The sequence below is a fragment of the Ursus maritimus genome, unplaced genomic scaffold, assembly GCF_017311325.1.
Source record: "Ursus maritimus isolate PB19 unplaced genomic scaffold, ASM1731132v1 scaffold_35, whole genome shotgun sequence".
NCBI lineage: Eukaryota > Metazoa > Chordata > Mammalia > Carnivora > Ursidae > Ursus > Ursus maritimus.
Window position 1 is genome coordinate 9,415,714 of NW_024426119.1, and position 27,315 is coordinate 9,443,028.

Genomic DNA, 27,315 nt, shown 5'->3' on the forward strand with positions numbered 1-27,315 from the left:
AAGCTCCTGTGACAGACCAGTGTGGAGAACTATTTGTCCTTTACATGCTTCTCAAATCACATGAAGTCTGCTCAGTCTGTAAAATAGAATCTACTCTAAGCACTGACATTGTAGGCAATGACTGTGATCCAAGACTTAAAGGAAACATATGCCTATAGGTGATCACTGTCTAAACTCCTTAGACTGCCTGTCTGAAGCTCTTCATCCCTTGGCTCTAGCCATATTTTTTCCTGCTACTTAGCTCCTCCAGCTCTGATTTCTAGCTATCTGACTGACTTGCAGCTCCTGACTGCTTTATTCCACCCCAACCTCTTTGACCCTAAGTCTATTTGGCTAGCTCCTGGTCTTTTAGCTTAAATGCCACTCCCTCCAGGAAGCCTTCCTTGACTCACAATCCCAAGATTAGACAAGCTGTTCCTCCTCGTGCTCCCACAAACCCTACACTCACTCCAACAGTAGTTCTCACCACTCTGTGTTATAACCTCCTGTTCATTTTTCATTCTCCTCATGCTGAGACTTGAGCTCCTTGAGGACAGGCCCTGGTCCTTCTTGTGTCCTCAGTGCCTAGTTCAGGCCCTGGCCCCTAGTAGAAACTCTGTGAATATTTGCTGAAAGAGTTAATGAATATAGTGTCAAAATCAAGATTCATGAAAGAGTCTGACGGTGTGGTAGTTGAAGTGGTGCAAGTATTTCAGAGGTCACTGTCTCTGTAAGATGTTCCTATCCACAGTGTTTTCCTGAAATCATTCTTCATGATTGTTGGCAACAGTTACAGAATGAAATAATCATACGTTACTTCCCGATCCCTGCTGTCAGGGTTCTCCTGGTTCTCAGCCTACTCTTTAATAGGACCTCAACCTGCTATGTAATTCTCACCACACCCTCTTCTCTCCCTCTGATCAATTACACTTACCCTTTTGTTTCTATATAATAGAAGCATTTATTTCATGTGTGTGAATTTAATATATGCCCAACACAGCTGTCTCAGTCATGTAGCTAGTGCCTGGAGGGCAGGTATTCATGCCTTTCTCCATCTTGAACTTGGCGCCGTGCCATGGGAAAGTGGTGCGTCTGAGAGGGGATAATGATTGGAGTTGCTTTGTGTTCAGGAGGAGCATACGCACAAGCTACAACCAGTAGAAAGGTCTGAGAGTACTTCTTTTCCTACCAAAAATCTACTTCACTGCATTACTCAGCTGGCTTTATCTATGGAACCACAGTCATTCGAGGTCCATCCAGCACCACAATGTACTGGCAGACTTTGAGCCAAGAGGCTGGAGCTGTTAAGACTAAGGGACATCTTGGATGTGATATGGAAAGGGATTCAAAGGAAGTTCAAGTGGGACATCTCGTAGGCTTTTTTCCCAAGATACAAAGAGAATAGGTACTATGTAGAAACCCTTACAGGGCTTTTGGTTTTCCTAACCAGATCATGACTGACACATCATCTGTAAATACCTTACTTACCTGTTGACATGTCTATTGTCTGTATCTCCCCCTCCACCATCAATTGAATGTAAGCTCTATGGGGGCAGGGCCTTTGCTTTGTTTACTCTCTTCTCCCCTACACTCAGACCAGTGCCTGGCACATACCAGGCACTCAGTAATCACCCTTGAATGGACTCATTGCAACAATAGGACACTTCCAGCATCCAGGGAATAGGCGGGGGCTGCTACAAGGAAAATGATGACTACATGGGTGCAAAGGGGGTGAGAACAAGGACTGAAGTTTATTGGGACTAGGGTACTAGCCACTGCAGTGACAAAATGACAGTGAGATGCTCAGCCAATTTTTTTGGGGGGGGCAGTAAGTCATGACCAAGTTCAACCAGTGTCCTCAGACCTCCGTGCTATCTCACACTTCTGGGTTGGACGCCGTAGAGTCCCTGGTCTCTGATCAGAGTCCTAGGGAGCTGTGCAAATGGCCCAGGAGACTACCCATCGTGGACTTCTCCTCTGCTGCTTACTTTGGAGCCCAGCAAAGCCTCTGTTGTGGTGGGGAATGGCACAGCTTGCATTCGAACGTGCTCCTTCTCCTGAAGCTTAAAATCTATGCATCCGGCTCTTTGTTCCAGAATTTATAACCTCAAGTCTACATAGACATTCCTGTAACCCTTGATGTCCTTAAACTTGTTGCTCCTCAGATTTGCTTGGACCTGCCTTTGGCCACTCTTGAAGGGGACAGTCTCCAGAGTGATGCTGGCCCTGTGTTGAGGTTTGAGGACTCCAATGCTGTAGCAGAGAAAAGAGAATGTTAGAAGACCATGTGTGTCATGAGAACTCCAGAGCTCTTTTTCCCTCAGCAACCAGGGCTTTTCTTTCCTGGTGTTCTTAGAGACTGGCCTCGGTGCCAGTCACCAGAAAGAAGGTTAGTGAAAACACCAGGATAAGATGGGGGCAAAAGCCGCGTACTGCCAGCACTCACAGGACTCTCTGCTGTTTCTTGAAGAGCCCGCTTCCTTCCACAGTCAGCAAACAGTCTTCCACGTGCTCTGAGAGGGGGTTCGAAAACAGCACCTGGATGGAGAGTGGCTGGTTCACAACGGCAGCTCCTAAAACCTGAACAGAGAGATCCAGAGGAGAAGAAGGGAGCAGAAGATTAATCTCATTCCCCAGTTCCTCATCCCTCAAACATTTACAGAGGGCATTGCTCTTCAGATCTATTTCCTGAAGACCTGGACTTCTGTGGCCCATGTTTTTCCAGTTATGACTTAAAACCAACTCAGTGGGTTGTCATTAATGTTTTTTAAAAATGCAGTGGAAGAAAATATCAGTGTATACCACATGAGATACTGTTATGGAAAACTGTGCTTCATTTATACATTCATAGATATTTGTATAAAATGTTTTATATCCCTCATCCCAGCATTTGGAAAAGTCTGATGAATTGAAGTCTCTAGTGATGTTTCCTCTGCTTCAAGGATTTCATCCAAGTGTAAAATAAACCCAAGGGATTCTCATGCATAATTTGAGTGGATAGAATCTTCTCTGGCACTTTCTTACTGCAAGTCCACTCCATTCCTTTCCTCCCTCTTAACATACATAACGGGCTCATTTCTTTTCACCCCAGTGTGTGAGTGAAGAGCAATGAGACATTCAAGACTGTAGAGATATGGAAGTAGCCTCAGGAAACCTGGAGGCACTTTTGGAAACCCTCCCTAAAACAAGACTCCAGTGGCTGTGTTTGCCAGATGCATCCCACCAGGGGGCACCACAGGCTCGCTTAGCAGGGTCTAGGCGGTTACTTGGCCTTTGGGAGACAACACTGGAGACCCATGAAGTCTTCCCACTCAGAGGACCACAGAATGTCACAGCAGGTGGTGTCCTCAGAGGCCAGCTAGCTTAATCCTCTCATTTGACAGTTCAGAAGCAGAGGCCCAGGGACTTGTCCAAGAAGGCACAGCCAAGAAATGGCAAATCAAACCTGAGCTGAGCTCAGGCGGTGCTTTTCTCCCCACTCAGGTTCCTCCCATTTTAGTTCATAGTTTCTTATGTTGACCCTGGGGAAGGCCAACAGTGGGAGGTGGCACAAGAGAGGGATCTCTTCCCATCCTCTCTATGGCACCTGCTCAAGGTCCACCCGTAAGGACTTTAATGGTGCAAGAGGATGGACACCTTGTCCAATGTTTTCAGATGAATCTCATGTTTCTGATAAGGAGGTACCTGGGGACACCAGAAGAGGCAGTGGAAAAGAGGGGCTGCTTTCCTGAACGGACTTTCAGAGGGCTGCACTCCCCCCAACCCCAGCCAGATTACCGGGAGCCCCCGGGCCACTTACATTAATTATGATGCCTGGATAGGCTAGGGTGATGATCTTGTCCACCAGGATCTTTTCCGGACTGCTCTTCTCTTCACCTAGGGCACTGATGCGGATCAGCTTGTCTGTTGACAGGTACTGGCTATATTGGGAATAGGGAATTCTACAGGAATGGGTCTTTGCTAGGGAGAAAACAAAAAGAAGAGGTGAAAGTAGCTGGGAAAATCAGCTAGGCCTGGGTTGGATCTGGGGGACCCTTCTTTGGAGAAAAGGGGACCAACTTGTACTAAGCCCTAGTGAAGAAGTTACTAGGTTTTCAGGTGGAGAGGCTGAGGTTAAGAAAGGCAAAATGGTTTCCCCAAGATCATTCTCCTGGTAATGGATGAGCTGAGGTTCTAACCAATTTCTAGATGCCTCCAAAACTCGGGCTTCCCCTACTAAACCAGGCTCCCTTCCTTGAAGTAGTAAAGGGACGGAAGGAGGAGCAAGAGAAAGGAGGGAAGGGGAGGGGGAAGGAATCTCTGCCAAAGGGGACATTAAGGAAGACTGGTGTCACAGAGGTCTGTCCCCAAAACCTTGTTGTCTGGCTTGTCCCCACTGGCATTTCCATAACCCACTCTGTGTACACAGACTGTCCCCATGCCCAGACCCAGAGCCCATACCTTCTTCAGGAGAGAGCGTGATGAAGGCTGTGTCCTGCCAGAAAGGGGGCAGGGGGCTGCCATCATGCAGCAGGGATTGGGCACTTAGGTTCACTTTGAGGTCCTTGAACTGGAGTGACATGTTGAGGGCCAGCAGGACAAATCTTATGTCCTGGCCCATGTGGGGAGGATCCAGCAGCTGAAATTTCAGGGAGACGTGGACAATATCACTGGGCCGAAGGGAAGGTGTATGCAGGCTCCAAAGGCCATCCCCGCTCCGTGGCTCAGGTGTGGAATGTTGTGAGTCTGCTTGGTGGGGGTCTTCGGACCTTCCAGCCTTCAGCTTCTGAAGAGCCTTCAGGAACACCTGCCTCTCTTGAGGGGAACCTGGAAGGGCAGAGAGAGCATTGGCTGTGGGTCAGACTGACCCAGGGAGGTAAGCCTTGGCCAAACACTGCAGAGCTGTTAAAACCCTCATTTCCAACAACAGACATTCCCTACCATTCATCGGGTGCTTTCTTTTTCTTTCTTTCTTTTTTTTTTTTTGAAGATTTTATTTATTTACTTGAGAGAGAGAGGGAGAGAGCAAGCGCGTGCGTGCACGCTCACACACACACACACACACACACACACACACGGGGGGGAGGGGCAGAGGGAGAAGTAGGCTCCCCACTGAGCAGGGAGTCTGATGCTCCCCCGTTTAGATAGGGAGGGCCCTCTGGACCTTCTATTTGGTGCCACAAAAGGCCTAGAACGATTTTTTAAAAAAATCACTGGCACCGTTTTATTTATTTGTTTATTTACTTACCTTTAGACCCCCTTTACCCATTTCTCCCATCCCACCCCTCTGCCTCTGGTAACCACCAATCTGTATTCTGTACTATGAACTTGATTTCTTTTCTTTTTTTTAGATTCCACATATAAGAGAGGAAATTATACAGTATTTGTCTTTGCTGACTTATTTCACTTAGCATAATGCCCTCAAGGTCCATCCATATTGTTGCAAATGGCAAGATTTCATTGTGGGGTTTTTTTGTGTGTGTGATTGAATAATATTCCAGTGTGTGTATATATACATACATATGTATATATACATATATATATGTATGTGTGTGTGTGTGTATATATATATATATATATATATTTAGTTTATCCATTCATCCATCAGTAGACATTGGGCTGTTTCCATAGCTTGGCTATTGTAAACAATGCCGCAGTGAACATGGGGGCACATGTATCTTTTCAAGTTAGTGTTTTAGTTTTCTTTAGATAAATACTCAAATGTGCAATTGCTGGGTCATGTGGTAGTTTTATGTTTAATTTTTTGAGGAACCTCCATACTGTTTTCCACAGTGGCTGCACCAGCTTGCATTCTTACCAACAGTGCACGAGGGTTCCTTTTTCTCCACATCCTCGCCAACAACAACAACAATATAATCCATATACAGATGAGTAAAATGGGGCTCAGAGAGGTCCTGTCACTTGTCCAAGTCCCACAACTTGCAAAGGGCAGAATCCAGGTAGAAACCAAATCTGCCCAACACCAAAGTCTGTGCTCGTGGTCACTAGACTCTATTCTGCCTTCCCCATGGGAAAGATAAAGGCCCACAGATGGGGAAGAGTAAGGCTCTTAAAGACAGCAGCATGCTATGATTTCCTGTTCCAGAACGAAATGATTGATCAGGTGTAGACTAATTCCTGGAAATGAAAGTGAGAAGCCACAGTAAAATAAATAAATGAATAAATAAAAAATTAAAAAAGAAAAAATAGAAGAGAAAATAAAGTAAAATAAGATAAAATAAAATTCAGGCAAGCTGAATTCCCAGAGAGGCCTGGTTTCAGTCCTAGGATGGTACCGTGGCCAGGATATGCAGGAATATTCACCCATGCTTCCCTAATAATCCCAGCAGATGTGTTCACCTAACACTCACTGCTGCCAGTGTCTTCCCCCAGCCCTTCAGTGTGTCCCATATCCTCCCCAGGCAGAGGCCACTTTTTATCCCCTTGCTCTGGGGATCATTCTAAGCCTGGTTCCAGGCAGATGAGGATCTCAAGGCATCTACTTCAGCAAGAGTGGGCCCAGGGAGATGTGAATCAGATTTAGCTCACCTGTGGTCTGCTCTACCCCCAGAACCTGTCAGGCTGAGCAGGAGGAGATCAAATACTGCCCAACTGAGCAGCACCCTCAGGCCCACAGGAATATGGCTCCAAACCCCCCAGATTACAGTGGAACCCTGCGGACCTCTAGCAATGCTGTCAGTGCCCACTCACATTCCCTTGGCATTCACCAGTTCAGTGTCCACATGCCCTACTTCCAAATTCTAGCAACTACCACTCTTTGAGGCTTTCTTTGCTACCAGAGCTGCCTTAGCCTATGTGTGGAGCAGGCCAAAAGTGCTAGGGACTTGACACCCCAAGGAGAAGGCCTCAGTCCCTGACGGACAGGAGTTGCTGGATAAATAGCCTAGCCCCCTTTCCTCTTGGGTGGGATGAATCTGTGGTGGTGTTCTACATTTCACACTGAGTCCCTGATAGGGTTGCCAGATTTAGCAAATAAAAATACAGGGCCATTTAAATTGAGTTTCAGATTAACAACAAATAATTTGGGCCATGGTTAGACGAAAGCACTACTTGTCCTGTATTTTCCCTGGCAACCCCACTCACAGAGCTCCCAAGCAGGAGCTGAGCTCCAGCTGCCTGTGACGAGGCACCCTGTGTTGGCTTCCTCCCCTCCCCTGTCTCACTTGCTCACCTTCCTTCCTGCCAGTAGTTGCTGGATGGCCTCACAGATAAACCACTTGTACTTGAGTCCTTGCCTCAGGACCTGTTCTGGGCACCCCCACCAAAACAGCCCCAGAGTGGTTGGAGGTGAAGGGGATGATGAGCAGCATGGGGGGCTGTGTTCAATGCTTGCCTCTCACTGTGTAAAGCCCCTTCCTAGGCTCAGATCCTGGAGCTTCTCCGTGGGTCCCGAAGTCCCACATAGATAAACCACAGATACCTACTCGCCAGCACTCCCGGCAACTGCTCAGCTACCTGCCACTCCCACATTTTGCTGATTCACTGTTGCTCGGTTCCTGCCCCTCACTTAGCTTCTGGTCCTCACAGACTGTATGTTTTCGCTTGGCTCCCTGGTGGTTGAACCTAGTGGTTGGTCTTTCTCAAATTTGGGGAATTAGTTCACGCCTGACTACTTTAGTTGCCTATTTGCCCCTGCTGACTTGAGTAAGAAGCCCCCGCCAGGTCTCCCACCTCTCAGAACCATCCTCTTCAGGGTGTAGGTGTTGGAGTAAACATTCGGCCTTGTATTAGCCTTAGTACTGGCTGGTGGTCTGGATTGTCCTCCAAATACTCAATAAAATGAAGTTAATTAGACAATATGTTAAATGAAATTCATTAAATTAACTAATAGGATAGGGTTTACTAAATCCCCTCCCATCTTGAGAAGGAGGCTAACTTTTCAGGAAGGCAGCAGTGAAGGACTCACATACTGTTGGTGGGGTGCTCACTGGCCTGTGGGATGTGGGGTGGTGTGGGCACAAGGAAGTGAGGCAGTGGGAACATCTCAGCTGGGACCTTAAACCTGAGGAGACAGCGGACCTGGGTTCTGTCCCTCAGGGTCCGTATGGTTTCCCAGCTGGCTGGGAGGTTCCCTGGGGAAGGTGTCCCCAGGACTTGGTCTTTGGCAGGGGCTGGCTCTGTCATACCTTCTAAGTATTTGTAGTTCTCTGTGATGTCATCTCGCTCATCACTTTGAATGCTCTTGGTGCTGATAAAATTGCCAACAGTATTCGTGTCCCGGTGAATTTTCTGCTCCTTCCCTCCATAGACAAGCCAGGACATGCAGTCAGCATTCACCATGGAAAAAGCAAAGGCTGTGTCATAGTTCAGCTCCACCTCTCCCTCTTTGATGGCTCTGACAGAGGCAGGGCCGCAGCAGTAGAGGCCTGAGGAGAACATAGGAGCCACGATGGACCGTTGCTGCAGGGTCAAGCAGGGGCAAGGGCAGTTTCTGTGGGAGTGGGTTCTGCTTTCTGGACAGCCTCACCGTTGCTCGTCTCCTGAGGTGTGGCATCCAACACCTGCCAGCCTCCATATCCAGGAGGGAGGTCCTTTCGGGCCATCCAGCACTCATTCCACACGTGAAAATTCCTAAAGGAGAAGCCAGAGGAGTCAGTGCCAAATGAAGCTAAGGGAGAGCTTGTAGTGCATGTGTTCTTTCTAGAGCAAGGCAGGGGGCGGTGGGCAAATGGACTGCTAAATAGAAAGACAGATTTAGTGCACGCTAGGCTTTAAACCTCTGTGGGTGAGTGGTGGCAGCTCTTCCTCCTGTGAGCCTCGACTTGCTCAGAAAAGAGCTTTCTTCTATGAATAGAGAGTGAAGGCTTCCAGAACTAACTGAAGTTAAAAATCTCTCTCTCACTCCCTCCAAACGGTGGCCCTTTCCTGTGTGTGCTGCTGACTCATGTGTGTCTGGAGGTGAGGCTTCAGGCCCTCTTGTGGTCAGAGCTACAGGCTGATATTAAATGAAAGAGATGACAAAAAGGGAAACCTCACCCAGGGCAGAAAGCTCTTGTGATGTGAGGATTCTAAACTCAGAATCGGTTTTGTGTTCAGCTGCGTCTCAGCCTTTGAGTTGGGGATACGGAGCCTGGGACTGGTGAAAGTGAGGGGGGCATGAGAGGGCATTAGGCTTGTGGGCACAGTCCTGCCCAGCTCTCCGCTGGAGGGGTTTGCCCTGGAAAGAGATGGAGAGGTTGTCTCTCACCAGACACTGTCCTTCTTCTTATTCTCCAAGATCCTGCCCGTGCTGTCATAATACTCATCTATGATCAGGTTTCCGTCTGTGTCATGACCAGAGTCAAAGTTGGTGATCACGCGGGTGGGGATCCCCAGGCACCTCATCACTGCAGAGAGAGCAAAAAAATCTCCTGTGGGCTGTGGATTCAGGAACCCTACGGATTCCCTGGGCCCAAGGAAACCATTCAGTTGGCACTTGCAGGACCGGTCAGGAGCTGTCTGGGGCAATGGGTTGGTGAGGTTGCCAACCTCTCTCCCCACCTTCCTCAGCTCCTCTCTGGAGCTCATGGAAGAGACCCTGGGCAAAGGCTGAGCCTCTGGCTGCTCAGACAAGCAATGCCAGGGCCAAACAAGTTGTGAGTTCTCCTGCCTACAAGCAGGAGGGGACAAGCACACCTCCTTTGGCAAGACTCAGTGGCCTGACTCGATCTCACTTCTCTCTTGGCCTAGAATCTCCATCTTCAAGCCAAATAGCTAGAATTTTGGCTCAGACCATCAAATTCTTAGACAAAGAGGTCTGTGACTTGGATTCCCCCTTTTCCATGGATTTATTGGCTTGGAAGCTTATCAAGGAAAGCATCACAAAGGAAGGCAGAAAAGGAAGGAAACTGTGTAACAAAAGCTTAGAAAAGTGAGAGTTTGTACCTAGTAGAGAAATTCTAGAAAGGAGGTACGGCCTTGTTTTTATTCCTGAGGAGGCGTCTCTTCCCTTTGCCAGCCAACTTCTTTGCTTTGTCCCCTGCCATATTTCCCCCCTTCTGCACTCTTTAAGTACAGCAATATCCCCCAGGCCATCCTACCACCAATGCTCTGGGGACCCTCTCCGTTCAAGTCCAGCATTGGCAGGTCACCCCATTCAATAATAATATGATAATAATAATTCAATAATAATAATACCCAGCAGGCATATTGCTAAGTTATCCTCAGGACAACTCTAACACAGAAGCTGCTATTATTATCCTCATGTTAAAGATTAAGAGTCGGAGGCTAAGAAAAGTTGGCAACCTTGACCAAAGTCACACAGCTAGGAAATTGCAGACCTATCACTCAAATCCTGATTTCACTGCTAAGCTCATACTCAATTCTGAGCCCACCTCCCAGTATTGCACACACAGTTCAGCACTCTAGTATTTTCAACTTATTAAACATATCAAGCATTTTCCTATGTGATCAAATACTGACACAAATCCTGTCCAGGCCAAGGTGTGGACACATCTCTGGGTACAGCTTGGAACAGAGAGGAGAGAAGCCCAAAGGGGAACCTGGAGCTCTCTTGGAGTGGCAGGTCTGTGCAGGGCCAAGAAATGAGGGCAGGGAGTGAGCAGAGCTGACAAGTGAATTGTGGGTGGAGGTAACACAGGACAGCCTCAGACGGGTGGGTGAAGGTTGTCAAAGCTGCCACTAAAGGAACATGAGACAGGAGTAAGGCAAGAGCATTCAGGTGACTCAGGAGCATTGCACTGAACACATTTATGCTGAGATTACAGTCAGGAGTGTGGGTAAAGGGATAATAAGAGAAGGCGCCAAGCAGGGGTTGGCAGTGAGAGCAGGAAGCAAGCCTCCGGAATTCACCCTGATGAATTCATGAACAGCCACTGGGAGTGTCGGTGGTGGTGTCAGCTCCTGCTCAACAAGGCTGGACGGACCTTTCCCACCTGAACACAGGTCATTATTCTCACGGCACTCTGAAGTTCTCTAGTACACATAGCACATGGCTTGTAATGATTTGTTTGCGAGTCCGCCCTCCCGAGGGCAAGGATTGTGTAATATTCGTCTTTACCATTATACAGCTATTAACAACACAGAGCCAGATCTCTTTTGCAGAAAGATGGTGCATTGTTGCTAGATGGGTGTCTCATGAATCTTTTGCCCATTCTGGTGGTTTCTGACTTGACACACAGTACTATCGTAATGACTGTACGCTACGCTTTGGGTATCAACCTTGACTGTCAGTAGAGCGTAAGCTTAGAGTGAAGATGGGTTTGCCCTGATCCGTTCTCACTCGTTTCTATTCCTGGCTTGTGAGTGGCCTAGGTTGGGGGACAACAGCCTATCCCAGTGAGGCACAGTGGGGCTAGAATGGTTGCTTGCATGGGGAGTGAGGCCTCGGCTTTAACTTCCACATCACACTACGGGAGCTAACAGTGCTCAGATCTGCGTGAAGTCATACACATATATTTTTTCCTGGGCTCTTGCTCCCTCTGTTCCACCTGCTCTGTCCTCGCACAAAGAGCTCATCGTGTCTCACGGACCCATCTCTCCCTTGTGTACCCACAACTCCTGAATTTGAATCTTGAGCCTGTATGGAGACCTCACTGCTTCTAAACACAACCTCAGTTGTGCTTGTCTTCCTTGCTGGCCGATGACATCATCATCATCATCATCGTAGTGCAAGGCATGGTGCCCAGAACTGCACAGGCATGATCTCATTAAACTATCTCCACAACCCTGGGGTTATCCCCACTTCAAAGAGGAGAAACCTGAAGCTTAGAGAGGTTGAGGTCGCACGGCAGAAAGAGGAGAGCCAGGGCAGGATTTAAGCCCACGTTTCTTTGATCTCAAAGCATCCCCATGCTTCTAGCAACAAGCCACACCACTGTAACTTCACTAGGCATCCCGGCAACACCTCATTCTCAGTGCTCCTTTCTCTGTGGAGTTTTCACTGCCTGCTTCACGCCACATTAGCGTCCCTTCCCGTGCTCTCCCTTAATCCCAGTCACCTGTGCCGCTTATTTTATCACTGGATGGGGCTCTGTGATCTCCCGTATTTGTCTTGTCAGCCAGATTACAAATCCCCCTAGAGTAGGACTTATAGAGGACACTTTTCTTGCATTTCTTTGTTTCCAGCATAGTGCTGGGCACAGAGTAGATGCTCATTAAATTTGTGTTGACATGCGTTGTCTTTAACCTGTGGATAAGATTCCTGCAGACTATCAGTCCTAGTGACTCACAGTGTGACACGAGACTCAGGTGACTCTTACGTTGATAATTTTGTGGGAGCTGAGCCTTCGTAAAAGGGAGGTGTTTGTGATGCTTAGACAAAGGTGGATAAGATATCAGAATTGAGAAAGGGCTGCAGAGTTCCCAAGGTATAAACCGCACCACACTCCCAGTGTGAATTACTATGTCTCTTCACTCAGCCATTCAGCAGTCATTCGGTGATACGTGTCAAGCCGCTGAGATTAACCAGGCAGTGGGTTAGACACACACACAAAAAGGAAAGACATTCCCGTCCTCAAGGAGTGTAGCTCATTTTCGACTGGTGAGGGACATCATCCCAATGGTGTATTAAAACACAGAGTCTGTTTCAGGGCTGGCTGTGAAGCTTCTCACCAGTTCTTTTCTCTCCCTTGCTCCCTTACTACATCTTCATGTTGAAATGTGGCTCCCATTTAAAAGAGAGATCAGTGGAAAGTTAGAGTTCAATTTGTTTGGCCAGCTTTCCTGCCACACTTCCATGGCTTATCCTGAAGAATACAGCCAAAGCTTCAGCTAATAGAGTTGAAGTGATTGCATTTAAATGTGATGATATTTAGCATCTTTTAATTTCTCCCTGGACACATTAAGTTTCCAAATGGTTAAAGTATCTTCTCCTCCCATGCCTTTAATTGTTCCTTAAACCAAGGTGGTTATATTGTCTTTATTTTTCAGATATACCTTCACAAAGTCATATTAGAACTGTTCTTGATTGTCTGCAATGACAATGAATCCTGAAACTGCTCTAAAAAATAATGTCTACTATAGGGGCGGCTGGGTAGCTCAGTTGGGTAAGAGTCTGACTGTTGATTTCAGTGTAGGTCATGATCTCAGAGTTGTGAGATCGAACCCCATATCAGGCTCCACACCCAGTGGAGGCCTTAAGATTCTCTCTCTCTTCCTCTGTCCCTCTCCCTGCTCACACTCTCTCTTATTCTCTCTCTCTCAAATAATAATAATAATAATAATAATAATAATAATAATAATAATAATATCTACTTAAAAAAATTACCAGGCATGTAAAAAAGCAGAAAAATATGACTCATAGCCAGGAAAAATGTCAATCAATAGAGCTAGATCTAGAAATGAGAGAGATGATAGAATTAACTGACAAGGACCTTAAAACAGCTATTTTAAATATTATAAATATGCTCAAGAGGAGGTAAAGGAAAACATGAACATAGGAAGAGAAATGGAAGATAGAAAGATGATCCCATGGAACTTCTAAAGATGAAAAATACTATATATAAAACAAAAAACATATTGGAAAAATATTGCACTATAACAATATACTTTTTCTTCTGTAAGAGCACTTTCAGAGACAATGTTACATATTAAATACATCAAAATGTTTCCCTATCATGGGGGGAGGTGAATAGGAACAGGTTATAAGACAAAAGTGAGGAAAAACCAATTAATTAACTAATTATTTTAAAATGCCTGAAGCAGACCTGGTATGATAAATATTATGAAATGAGGAATATGATTAATTTAACCCTAAAACACTCCACAGAACAGATGAAGGAAATAATGTAAAAAAAGTGATAGAGATGATGGGGAACTGAATGTTAGGGGGTGACTAGAAACACTTTGTGAGTGAGACCGAGCAAGACCTCTGGAGTCCAAGAGGCTGAGATTAAAACAGTATCAGACTAAATATAATAACTAACATTTATATAAAGCTAACCATGTGCCAGGCATTTTTCTAGGTGCTAGCCATATATTGACCCACAACCTAGTAAGGGAACATTCCACACAATCCTAGATGTCTCATAAATCAATGGAGAATAATAGTGTTTGATTTGTGTTTGAGCCAAAAGATGAGGCAAAATAATGCACCAGGACCTTGGCTGAGGTTCTTTGAGAGCTAAGGGCTCAATAAACAGAATGAGAACAAGTGTTGTATTCAGATGAAGATAATGAGGTACTTTATAGAGGCCACTACACAACTGAGTGAGAAGAAATCTTAGATGGGCATCTAGCCAAGGTGTGTTCAAAAAAGTTTTAAGCAGAGGGTCCTACATGCAAGGCAAGGCATAAGTGGGGATCCAATATACAAAAGATATACACATGGGGTAGTTTTGGGTGAAGAGAGGAGGGCCCAGGCCCAAGCAACACAGCCTCCTCACTTCCCACCACCCTTCCCACTATGGCTTCTGGGCCCAGGTGTCTACAGAGGAGAGGATCATGCCCCATAGACCTGCTCACAGAACAACGTTCAGGCCCCATAGACCTGCCCCTGTCCCCACCCCATGCAGCTGTGGGCAGGAACAGACCAGGTACCTTCCCAGGATGCCTGGCTTTAAAACAAAAACAAAACCCCAACTTTATTGAGATATAATTCACATACCATAAAATTCACCCTTGTAAAATGTACAGTTCAGGAGTTCTGGTCCAAGATGGCGATGTAGGAAGACCCTGAACTCACCTCTTCCACAGACACGCCAAATCTATATCTATTTATAGAGCAATTCCTCTTGAAGAAGAACTGAGGGCTGACTGAACAGCTTCTGCACAGCAAAAGATAGACCACATGGAGAGTGGCAGGAGAGAGAGAGACATGGTGAGGAAGAGAACGCCCACCCCAACTCTTCGAACTGTAGCGGGGGAGGGATAGTACTGGGGGACTGCGAGTTAGTCTGCCCAGGGGCACAGAAAAAAAAAAGCGCAGTTTAAAAGGGCAAGGAGAGTGTAAAGGAACCAGCCTTAGAACTCTGACAAATGGCTGGGGTTGAGGGGAGCTGCTGGAACTCTCTCCAGGTTCCCTGTCACAGGGAGTGGATGGCCAGAACAGGAAATGCCTGATGACTAAGAGCTGTGGGTGGCCAGCCCTGGAGTACGGAAAAAGTAGGCCAGAGATTTGTCTGAAATTCCCAAAATAACAGCCAGCTAAATGAATGTCAAAGAAAAAGCCTGTTCAAAAATTGTAAGTGTATCTATGATGCATGCAAATTTTCCTGTTAGTGATTTTTCATTAGGAAGTTGAAGTTAATATGTTGACATTTAAAAAGGCAGTTCTGAACAGAGGCAGTGCTGCAGAAGGGAGAATGCATTTCGGAGTCAGATAGGAGTCACTTGGTCACTTCAAGCCTCAGTTTTCTCATCTGTAAAAGGACGGTTATGATATCTACTTTGCGGGTGGTCATACGGGAAAGTGCCTACCATATGCCTGAAGCACAGAGGATGCTGGGTAAATGGCAGCTGCTAGCGAGGTCTTTGCATCAGTATAGCTTAGTGGTCACAGCATGCCAGACTTGGATGTTAGACTGGCCCTGCTGCTCAATTTGTCTGCAAAGTGAAGATGATGATAATAGAACCTACCTCCTAAGGTCATCTGGGGGATCAAACGAGGTGATCCTAGCTGTACTTACTAAACATTCACTGTGGCCAGACACCATTTATTCTTAGCACTCTCCATATGTTAATTCCCTCAATCCTTCCAAGAACCCTAAGAGGTAGGTACTATTACTTTCTCCATTATAAGTCTGGGGCACAAGTTAAGTAACTTGCCCAAGGCTATTCAGCCAATTGATGGTAGTGAACCCAAGCAGCCTACCTCCAGAGTCCACATACCTCACCATTTTTCTAGGTTGTCAAGATTTTAGCACAGTGCCTGGCAAAAAAGAAGTCCCCGTTAAATGACAGCTATCGTGAGTGTGAAATAATAATATTACTAATAAATGTGCTTTGGCAGCTATATTGGGCTAAGGAATTTGATAACTTTTAGTGGAGGAAAAAGGCTGGGTCTTACCCATCTTTGTATACAGGTGTACTTGAAGCACAGTGCCTAGTGTAGAATAAGGACTCAATAAGTGTAGCTGGATGAATAAATGAGTTTTTCAAACAGATATATTTATTAATATTCACCATGGTGGCCCTTTTGGGGAAGGCTGCTGCTGCCTGAGCTATAGGTGGATCAAGCCACATTTGACCCACTTTGCCCAACCCTTTGCTTCCCAGGTCACTAAGGGGCCATGATTCTCATAAACATTTTAATTGACCTGCTCTCCTTGCATAATCTCCATTCACTGGCTCCACCCCTCCCATCACCCAGTTCCAGACAACCACGCCCAAAACCCTGGTCCTCTCCCTCTCCACGTACACACCCAGCCCATTAGTCTCTCAAGTTTTTCCATGCAGAGGAAAGTTCCCTCTCCATCATGCACAAGATTGATCCATTCTCCGCCTGCCAGTCCTGTGCCCGCTCCCTGGATGGCTCAGACATCCCAGTTCACCCATATCTCTCTGGCTCTGAGTATCAAAGCTGTTGATTTCCTCGTTTCTCATTCCCGGGCAATTAGAGACTCCACCTCAAGGTGAGGCTCCGCAGCTGCAAAGGAGGAAGAGCTCAGGACTTCTTCCTCATCGACCCATGTGAAGTCATCCTCTGTGGGTGTTGACAGAAACCTCCTTGTACCCTTGGCCAGAGGCCTGGCGCTCGCTCCTCAGCAGCTGGGGGGTCTCTAAGCTTCCTCCACGAACCCAGAGATGGGCTTAGCACACATACGCACACAGACTGCACCAGGTTTTGCCATACAGGGAATTTCAGGGTTTTTTCCCCTAAGGTTTATTTATTTATTTTAGAGAGAAACTGAGAACACGGCAGGGAGGGGCAGAGAGAAAGGGAGAGAGAGAGAATCTTAAGCAGACTCCATGCTAAGCACAGAGCCTGTGGAGAGGCTCAATCTCAGGACCCTGAGATCACAATCTGCACCGAAACCAAGAGTTGGACGCTTAACCAAGTGTGCCACCCAGGTGCCCCTGTCATATAGGGTATTTCTGTGCCCACAATGAACGCTAAGTTGTGGGCAGAGCTGATCTACCTGGGTTGGACTAGACAGTCCTGTGAGCAAAGGTGTTATTTGGCCTCTTTCCCGAGCTAACAAGAGTAAGAATTTCCTGACTGTGACCCAAGTCAGGTATACAGATATGTGTGCCTAGAAGCTGAGAGCTGGCCTAGCATGGGGGGGCAGGGTGAGGGTCAGGACCAGTAGCAAGTTGGGCCCTGGGTGAGGCAGAAGTTTTCCTCCTCCTATCTCTGATGTGTGACTCATTTCCAGGTATCAGTTGCCTCAAGATTCACTGCCCCCCTCTTCTTCTGCTGCCCCTCTTGCCACCTACAAATTAACATCCATCTGCTTTCTTTCCCCCATACTTACTTACTTACTTTTAAAGAGTTATTTATTTATTTATTTATTTATTTATCTATTTAAGAGAGAGGGCACAGGAGCCTGAGGGGCAGGATTGGTGGCAGAAAGTGAGGGAGAGAATCTCAAACCGACTCCCTGCTGGGCACAGAGCCCGTCTCCCTAGGGCTCAATCTCATGGCCCCGAGATCATGACCTGAGCTGAAATCAAGAGTCGGATGCTTGATTGACTAAGCCACCCAGGCACCCCCATACATATTTTTTAGCTTTTCTTTTTTCTTTTTTTTTTTTTTGAAGATTATGTTTATTTATTTGACAGAGAGAGTGAGAGAGTGGGTGCACACAAGCAAGGGGGCGTGGCAGGCAGAGGGAGAGGGTTAGGCAGGCTCCCCGCTGTGCAGGGAGCCCGATGCAGGGCTCAATCCCAGGACCCTGGGATCATGACCTGAGCTGAAGGCAGATGCTTAACTGACTGAGCCACCCAGGCGCCCTGATTTTCTAGGTTTTCTTGTACTAATGTAGCAACTACTCTCTATTTGTAAAGCTGATCTCCCATTTTCCTCCATCCCTTACCTCCCTTGCCTGAGTCAAGCCTCTAGGCCTGCTGAACACGAGACAACTCCAAATTCAAAAGGTCATTTTACTTCAACCGCCATCTTGCTCTGGCCCCATGGCCCATACCATCTGTGATGCACATTTTCCTCTCATGTCAAGGCCACCCTCCGTGCTCAGAAAGGGCACTAATCAGTTTGTAAGTTAAGTTTTCTAATTACTGGCCTTTCGTCTCATTCCTGTCTTGGACCAGACAATTTCTAGCCAGGCTCTTAGGTTGTCCGAAATCAAAGGAAGAGAAGAGCAGGGAAGGGTGCAATTTCTACCTCAGAACCATCCTGTACCATAAGCCCAGACACATGAAGCCTGGAGTCAGTGATGAGACAGTTTTACAGAAAGGGCTTCCTTGGAAACATTCCCTGGTGGGAACTGTGCAAGACTGGGATGAGAATGGTCCAGAGGGCTACGACATGAGGCAATACACTTTTGGTTCTCTCCATGGGGCCCTTTCCACTCCGTACCTGTGCACATGATGGCAGCAAAGACCCAGCACTGCCCGTAGCGCACTGGCTGGCAGCCTGTGGCATGCCACTGTTTCAGGATGGCCACGCTGCCCGTCCACTCTGCAGGGTTGACACCATCTAAGTAATTCTCACTCCAGTTTCCATTGAGCACCCCGCTGTCATCGTTGCTGTTGATCTGAAGAGAAACCATTCGTAGACACATGAGAAGCAAGATGTAATGTGTGGGTACCTGGCAAGGTCTGTGGGCCTGAGACACAGCGGACTCTTTGATCTCATTTTACATGGAAATTTCCAGACCTGCTAAGGAAGCTGGTGGTTCTGACTTGTCTCCACCATTAATCAGTTTATTATTCTATTTCTACCCACTGCCTGCAAAGCTAGAGCTTGGCTCTGAGAGCTCTCAAAAATACTTCAGAGGGAAGGAAATTTAGAAAAGACAAGACCACTTCCCAAACCAGAGCTACACTCAGCCTTCCCTAAAACATGCAATTGGAATTAATCAAGGTGATGGCCCACACCCAGCTAATTCAGAGCTCCGCTGAGAAAACCTGTTACCCAGATTTTTTCTCAGTCTCAGCCAAATTGGTTTTGCCAGAGGGCCCCTGCTCTTGACTCTTCATCCCTCCATTGCAGGGGGCAACTGTGAGTGGGCACCCCCACCCACACATGGCTTCCTCCCTCCCTGGACACACCCTGGGTGGGCAGAGCGAGAGCCAAGCTCACCATGGCACACACCACTCTGCTGATGTAGACGGGGCTTCCCCGAAGGGCACAGTCTGTGGCTGGGTCCGTCTGGAAGTTCAGGCTCTTGTCTAGCAGCTCCAGGCAGATGTCTATGATATTCTCTTCAAACTAGAAGGGGAGATGTAGAGAGGCAAAACGCCCATGATTGGCACATGTAGATACAGAAAGAAATTCATGACCACCCCACCCAGCTCTCCAAAAGAGTGTGTTTGTGGAATACAAACCCATGTGGAAGGTAACTGTGTCCAGTAGCCCAGACACGAACTGCCTCCTGAGCAGGTGCAGGGTCTCAGAGCTCTGGGGTCACAACTCACCCAGTTTGTATATCCTACAAATCAAACCCCTGGAGTGTTTGCCAATGAGTCTGGTTTAAAAGTCTCTATTTCCCTCTTTACCTTTCAATGCCCACACTCTTGGAGCCCATGGGATGTTCTTGCTAAAACCCTATTGCCTCATCTTCCACCTCCACCTGCTGACCCAGCTCATCATTGGCAGCTACTGCTCAGGTGCTGATGCCAACTCGTCTTGGCATCTGTGACTCAGTTGGGCTCTGGAATGACTAATAGCCTGTGAGGTATGGAAACTTCCCACCCAAGGCAGGCTGACTTGTCCTTTGGGCTTGGCATGGATGCCATTTTATCTGAGGCTTTCCCTGAACCCGAGCCTGGTTTAGCTTCAGTTATGATCAAGCCAAGTTTTGTCTTCCTTGCCTGGGCATATGCTCTGTTTCTCTCCAGCTGTTCTTGCAACTCTATGCCCCAGACCTGGCACAGTGCCCAGCACATAGTAGGGATCCCATGCATTCAACTCCATGGTTGAATGAGAATAAATTAATGCATTTATTCCCATGTAATATTCCCACTGGACAATAAACAGGATTAGGAGGCTTCTCTGATCATCTTCCCCAGGGGACAGTTTCATCAGTTCACTTTTCTGCTTTGAAATGTTCAAAAGCCTCTAGGTCTTCAGAATCAATGCTCTAACCTCCTCTATAAGTCACATAAGGCCTTCCCTGATCCGGCCCCCTTCTACCTCTCCAGCCTCATGTCTTAATACCTCCTGCTTCATCATTTTGCTCCAGCAACACCAGATTCCTTGTAACCCTTGGAGCAGACCAAACTGTTTCTCACCTTTGTGTTTTGGCTCATGCTCCCCTCTGCCTGGGATAGTTTCCCCATCTTCCTTCACTTGGGTAACCCAGTTCAAGCCCCTCTCCTCCTAGGAAGCTTCCCTGACAGCTCCATGCCCAATCACATGCTCCTCCTCCAGGCTCCCAGAACATCCTGTGCCCGTCTCCGCCTTTGCAATTCTCACTGCTTGGTAAATGACCTGCTTATGTGACTGAGTCTCCAGTACACCATGAGCTCAGTGGCCGCATTTAATTCATTTCACATCCCTAGCACCTAGCACCCTGCCTGGCACTCAGCAGACATTCAGTGTAAGTCTACTGAACGAGAGGGAAGGAGAAAAGGAGGGACCCAGGGCTCAGAAAGAAGCAGTTGCTCACTTCTGTCGCTCACAGATGATGGTAAGCTCCTGTCTCCAGGGGCTCTCCAGATCCTCATTTGTCTATGCTAAGCGAGGAGCTGGGGAGGTCATTTGGGGCCTGTTGAGGCTGCCAGGTCTCATCTTGCCTGTGGGCACCTGGGGGGCATAGGCTATGTGGCTGAGGCCACATGTGTTAGAGTTCTGTTTGGGTAAGTCCAGGAGAGGAACCCATATCAAATGGACACAAGGCTCCACAAGGGCCCCCAGGATTTCCCAGCCAATAGCCATCTGGCTTCTGGGGCTGGTCTTCTCCCAGCAACAGTGTTGAGAGAGAACCCTCTTTCCCGTCCTGGTGCTGGACTGCCTTGAGCACCCGCTGGGGGCTGAGCTTAATGTGGGAGGCAGGCTTTCATTAAGGCAGGAGTTGCAAAGCACTGTGATGAACATGATGCTATTTTTACAAATAAAATCATGTTTTAGGATACGCACAAAAAAGAAAACATAGAGAGACATACACCATTCTGATGACAGTGCTTAGCATGGCCTTCATACTCTACCGATTTTTGCAATGTTTCCTTGTAAAGTTTTTAAAACAGCCATGTATTAGTTTTATAATGAAAAAGATATCTAATCAAAACCAACAAAGAGGCAAAAGTAATCAGGAAGGTAATGCATCACTGCTCACCAACCCTGCTTCTGGCTGCGATGCTCAGGGCCAAGTTTCCTCAGTGTGACAGAACTGATCCTAGGGTGCGTGGCCTGGGTGATGAGGGTGACGTGAGAGAGGCAAAGGAGGCCCTACTGGAAACAGTTCAACAGACAAAAAAACAGGCACCATCATGGCCATCATCACTCTTGTCCCTTTGTCCTCATCATCATGCTCAGTGGAATTCCAGGGTGGGTGCCTTTAGTTGCCCTTCCCCCTTAGATCCTGATGTCCAAACCAGATATGATCAGCAAAGAATACCTTCCAGCTTTCTATGATTGCTCATCTAGCTCTCTGGAGTGTTATCTCACACCTTACTGTTCCCATTTGTCAGTTCTGGGTGAACCCTGCATGAGGAGAACCCTCCCATCCTGCTCCTGTTCCCCTCTTCCCATGAGCCATGAGTAGGACTCAGACTCACCTGTCCATAGTTCCAGGGGCATGGGCGAATCCAGTTCTTGTTCCCTTGGTAAATGAAACCATAATCGTTCACAACATATTCCTGCCTCTGGGGCTCACTGTCCAAGTAGACAGAATCCTCTAGGAATCAAAGTGGGAGGACACAAAGCAGAGAAGTCATTTTGCCCTTCCCGCCCCATTCTCATCCCCAGAAAGCAAAGTCCCATGGAAACTGAGCCCTGGGGGCTCCTGGGTGGCTCAGATGGTTAAATGCCTGCCCTTGGCTTAGGTCATGATCTCAGAATTCTGGGATCAAGCCCTGCTCTGGGCCCTGGGCTCCAAGCTCTGGCTTCAGCGGGAAGTCTGCTTATCCCTCTCCCCTTGCCCCTGCCTGTGCGCTCTTTGTCTCTCAAATAAATAAGTAAAAAATATATATATATATTTTAAAGAGCTCTGGGGAGGACATTGGATGACACCAAGAGGGGCAGAAGGCGGCTGGTTCTTGGAGAGACCCACCTTCTACAATCCCTCAACACCAGCCACAGGTTCGATACAAACATGAGGTTGAACAGCAAAAATTTGCTTTGGTGGAATTTCTTGGTTCGCCAAGCACATTTATATCCTGACCCCATTTAAGATTGAGGGAACAGGCTCAAAGTGATAACTTGTCTAAATCACATGTAAGTACAGAGTGAAATTTGAACACAAAGTCCATATGATACCATATTCCATGATCTTTCTGCTATACTCAACTAATCCTGATTGGAAACCAGAATTCTGGGGTTGGCATTAACCTCCTCATTCCTTTTGTAGGAATTTAATCTAAAGACAGTATTTAGGAAGTACACAGAGGGGCGCCTGGGTGGCACAGCGGTTAAGCATCTGCCTTCGGCTCAGGGCGTGATCCCGGCGTTATGGGATCGAGCCCCACATCAGGCTCCTCCGCTGTGAGCCTGCTTCTTCCTGTCCCACTCCCCCTGCTTGGGTTCCCTCTCTCGCTGGCTGTCTCTATCTCTGTTGAATAAATAAATAAAATCTTTAAAAAAAAAAAAAAAGGAAGTACACAGAGATTTGGGTGCTATGCTATTTATCTGAGTGCTGTTTATAACATTGAAAAGCTGGAAACAACCTAAATGCCTGGTTCTTGGGAGCTGGTTAAATAGCCATAATTCTGTACACTATTAATGTAAGATTACAAAATTTTATATATAGGCATCAAAATCTACACATGATATATTAAGTTTAAATGGGTTATGTAATAATATTACTGCATAAATCGATGTTTGTTAAAAACGTATTTATGCAGAGGATTTTGAAGGCTATTCTAAAAGGTGTTAATAGTAATTTTTTCCTTTTTGCCTATTGATATTCTCTAGATTTTCTGGAATGAACACGTATTACTTTCATGATGTAAAAAATGATCTTTTTAAAGTTGAGAATGAACAAACAAAGGCCATGGGACCAGGTGTCCCCTTTGCAGGTCCTGGAACAGTCTGGAAGCCTCGCCAAAGCCTTAGGTAGAAGTACTCTCCTCGCTTCCTCAGACTCTGCCTGCATGGACACCAGTGAAGGAGGACCCCTGGGAGAGATGCCTTTTATTGAGGTCTTGCACCAGTGTGGTGAGACCTGCGGGTTCACAGTTGAGACCACACACATCCCTCCTGCCATTGGGGGCTAGCAGTGGCCAGAGCTGCAGGGTGGGGCTCCCCAGCCAATATCTTGGACATGGTGATGGGGTAGCCACTGATCCTGACTTCAGCCCCTATTGCTCCCTAGTCCCATACTGAGTCTCCTTGGAACCTGGATGGTGCACAGCTACAAAAAACAAGTCCCCACAGATATCACTGTCCTTTTCACAGCTCAGGGGAGACCTCAGTACAGTCTGAAACCCACGGTCTTGGAGGCCAGGAGGGGGGTGTGTAAGAGAGGGAGAGATAGAGACAGACAGACAACTGTCTTCCTTGACCCAGTGGTAGGGCCTTTTCACATGGTTAATGGGTGAGAGCTCTTAGTGGGTTAATGGGTGAGTGCCACTTAGTGACACTTGCTGTGGGTGGTGGGAGGTGGTTAGAGATGCTAGATCCCAGCCAGTTCTGGCACGACTCACCTGGTCCCCTCAGGATAAGGTTGGGGGGAGCAGGTAGATGAGAGGGAGGAAGGAGAAGGGACATCCTCTAACTAGAAGTAAGACTGTTGAGTCTGGCCTCTGCCCAAAATCTCACCAGCCTCATTCTCTTCTCTTAACTCTTCCTGCCCTTCTTCCCACTCTTTCTTCTTGGCTTGTCCTTCATTCTGCCCACACCATATCCGTATGTCTGTATAACTACTCTGCCCCCAGGTAGACTTAGATGACAGGGATTGTGGGACAGGTAGTGCTGGGCTATTCCCTGCAGCTTTGTTTGTCTAAGACAAAGACTGGAAACAGCCAAAACACCCATAAATAGGAGACCGGTTAAAAACATTTGGTGCATCCAAACAGTGGAGTAATTGTATCCACTAAAAAGAACATATTGATAGGAGAATACATTCAAAACTGAATTGTTGAATGAAAAAAGCAAGTTAAAGCATGTTATGTACTATATAATCCCATTCATGGTATGATTATATAATCATACACATACATGTATAAATACATATTTATTTAAGCATAGAACATTTTTGTAAGGCTACACAAGAAAATGTGAACAGAATTTTCCTCTGGAAGATGTACCTTGGAGATTGGGATAAGGTTTTACTTGTCACCTTCTACTTTCCTTCCTGCCTCCTTTCTTTCTTCCTTCCCTTCCCTTCCCTTCCCTTTCCTTTCCATTTCTTCTTTCTTTCCCTTTACTTTAGTCCACACTAAAAGAAATTTTACTTATTTTCTTTTAATGAAAAACTTTAAGTTAACTTAAAAATATATGGTGGGGGGACGCCTGGGTAGCGTGGTCGTTAGGCGTCTGCCTTCGGCTCAGGGCGTGATCCCGGCGTTGCGGGATCGAGTCCCACATCAGGCTCCTCCGCTGGGAGCCTGCTTCTTCCTCTCCCACTCTCCCTGCTTGTGTTCCTCTCTCGCTGGCTGTCTGTCACATAAATAAATAAAAAATCTTAAAAAAAAAATATGGTGGGGCACCTGGTTGGCTCAGTTCCTTAAGCATCTGCCTTCGACTTGGGTCATGATTCTGGAGTCCTGGGATCAAACCGTGCATCGGGCTCCCTGCTCAGTGGGGAGCCTGCTTCTCCCTCTCCCTCTGTGCACCCCCCCCCATGCTCTCTCTCTCTCAAATAAATAAATAAATTCTTCTTTAAGATGTATGGTAAAGGTAGATGTTAATAGTGGTGAAACTTAATTATAATAGTTTTCTTTTTAAGTAAAGATGAACCGGCTCATGTTTCTTAAATTCTAAATAAGTAAATAAATAGAACTTCTCCCTGCCCTGTTTGTTGGTGGTTGGGAGTAGATGCTGAGTGCATGCAGCTGGGAGGTTTCTGGTAGCCAGGGAACAGGGGTCTAGAAATCCTTGAGCCTGGCTCTCTGTGGAAGTGACAAAGGGGCAGAGACAAGACACCCCCCACACAGGCGCTCCACCTTACCTGGGCACCAGGGATTGAAGAGCAGGATGAACTCCCCAAGCTGGTAGGCTGTGACAGACCTCTGGAAAGAGTCAATATGAACTTTCAAGAGATACCGACCTACAGCTGCCACAGGAGGGGCGCACAGGCTCACCTCCAGGGAGCTGGCCCCGTTGGTCTCCAGCGAGGCAATCCACGGGCTGGGGCCATGACGACCTGTCAGGCTGAACAGGGCTCGAGTGCCATTGGACAGGTCTGGAAGGGGTCCTGGGAGGGAAGCAGAACAGAGGCTCTCTGCAGTACCCTCTCAACCGTCCAGAATCTCCCTAAGTCCACACCACACACACACACACACACACACACACACACACCCTCAGGGGTCCTCACCAGTCTCAGCCACGAAGATGATATTGTCTAGGCCTGGCTGGAAGCCCCGGTTCCTGAAGTACAGAGTGATGTTGAAAGCCTGGCCCCGGCGGACTAGGAGGCGGTCAGAGCTGATCTCATCTGTGTGGTGCCGCACGTTGTTCCAGGTGCTCTGGAGGTCTGTGAGGGCCACCTCCAGCCCTGCGAAAGGCAGCCAGGGACATATGAAAGAGCAGGGTTGTGGAGCCTGGTCCAATCCCGCCCACCACTTATCAGTTGTATAAACTTGAGCCTCAGTTTCCGAGTCAGTAAAACAGAATCCATGATACCAGACTTACGAGGTTGGTATGAGGATTAAGTGAGGATCCACACATGCAAGTGCCTTTTTCTTACTTCCTTCTTCCCTCCCTTCCTTGCTCCTAGGACCCTCTGTACCCATCTTGTTTACACCCTCCTGGTGATGCATGGCTTTCTGCCTCTGTCCAACCCCTTTTCTAGTCCTGGCCAAGTTTGATTGCTCCCTAGCATGTCTCCAGATTCACCCCAGCATCCAGTTTTTGGACTCAAGTTAACAGTTTCACTTGCTCCTATACCAGCCTCCACATCTAGATCTGGTAGTTAGCTGCTATGCTTTCAGCAGTTTGCTGACTCTCTGACCACCACTAATGCCATGTGCCTAATGCCCTGGGAGATGGGATGCTGAGGACAGTCAAAGAAAGGCCCACTCCCAGGGGCATCTGGGTGGCTCGCTGGTTAAGCATCCAACTCTTGGTTTTGGCTCAGGTCATGATCTCAGGGTTATGAGATTGAGCCCCGCGTAGGGCTCCACACTCAATGGGCAGTCCGCTTGGGTTTCTCTTCTTTCCCTCTCCCTCTGCCCTTCCCCCTCCTCAAATAAAAATAAATCTTAAAAAAGAAGAAGAAGGAGAAGAAGAAGGAGAAGGAGGAGAAAGTCCCACTCCCTGCCTTCTGGAACTTCTAATAAAACATAGATTGATCTCACTGTTCTCCAACTGTGTCTTCCCAAAAAAGGCTCCACTTCCATTTGCCTTACAGTGGTCCCCAGGCACCTGGGCTCATAAGGTTTAAAGCACAATTGGCTCACCTATCTCCTTCTTAGTCATTATCCATTCGTGTGTGGACAAGTCCCTTTACCCCATTAAAATATCTCTGGTGTCCACCTGTCCCTTTGCACGTTTACATAATTCTGACCTCCTCACTTCATTCCTAGTGACCATAATAGCCTCCATCAGGTCTTCTGCTTCTTACACCACCCCCTCCTAACACATCATGAGATTATCTTTCCTCAAGACAAATTGAACATGCCATCTTTCTGCTTTAAAAGTTCTGAGATATCCCACAGCCCATCATACAAAAGACATACTCCTTAACCTGACATTTATGATCCTCCACATCTGGTCTTCACCTACACTTGCATTCTCACGTCTCACCACTCCCAGCATGGGCCCTCTCCTCTAGGCAATCTGTCCTCAAGCAAATGATAGCCTTACCTGTCCATGTTTTTTGATCCCGCTATAACCCCAACTTAGGATGCCCTCTCATTCCATCTGTCCCAATCAAATATCTAACCAAATTTCACCTGTCCTCCAAGGCCTCTTGAAGACACACCTCTGATGAAACCTGCCCCAGTTGACCCACACTC

The 27,315-nt window shown here is 47.2% G+C and overlaps 1 protein-coding gene across 1 annotated transcript; it reads right to left on the bottom strand.

Moving 5' to 3' along the window:
* Positions 1–26,776, bottom strand: TGM5 (transglutaminase 5). Its single transcript, XM_008702182.2, has 13 exons — positions 26,758–26,776; positions 25,674–25,985; positions 25,308–25,553; positions 21,757–21,875; positions 19,121–19,249; positions 18,395–18,572; positions 9,167–9,305; positions 8,447–8,550; positions 8,106–8,345; positions 4,420–4,785; positions 3,779–3,939; positions 2,426–2,559; positions 1–2,232 (listed from the first exon to the last, which is right to left on the bottom strand). The coding sequence occupies exons 1-13, from the start codon at positions 26,774–26,776 to the stop codon at positions 2,079–2,081; spliced, it is 2,301 nt and encodes a 766-aa protein (XP_008700404.2). The 3' UTR covers positions 1–2,078.
* Between the last annotated feature and the right edge of the window lie 539 nt (positions 26,777–27,315).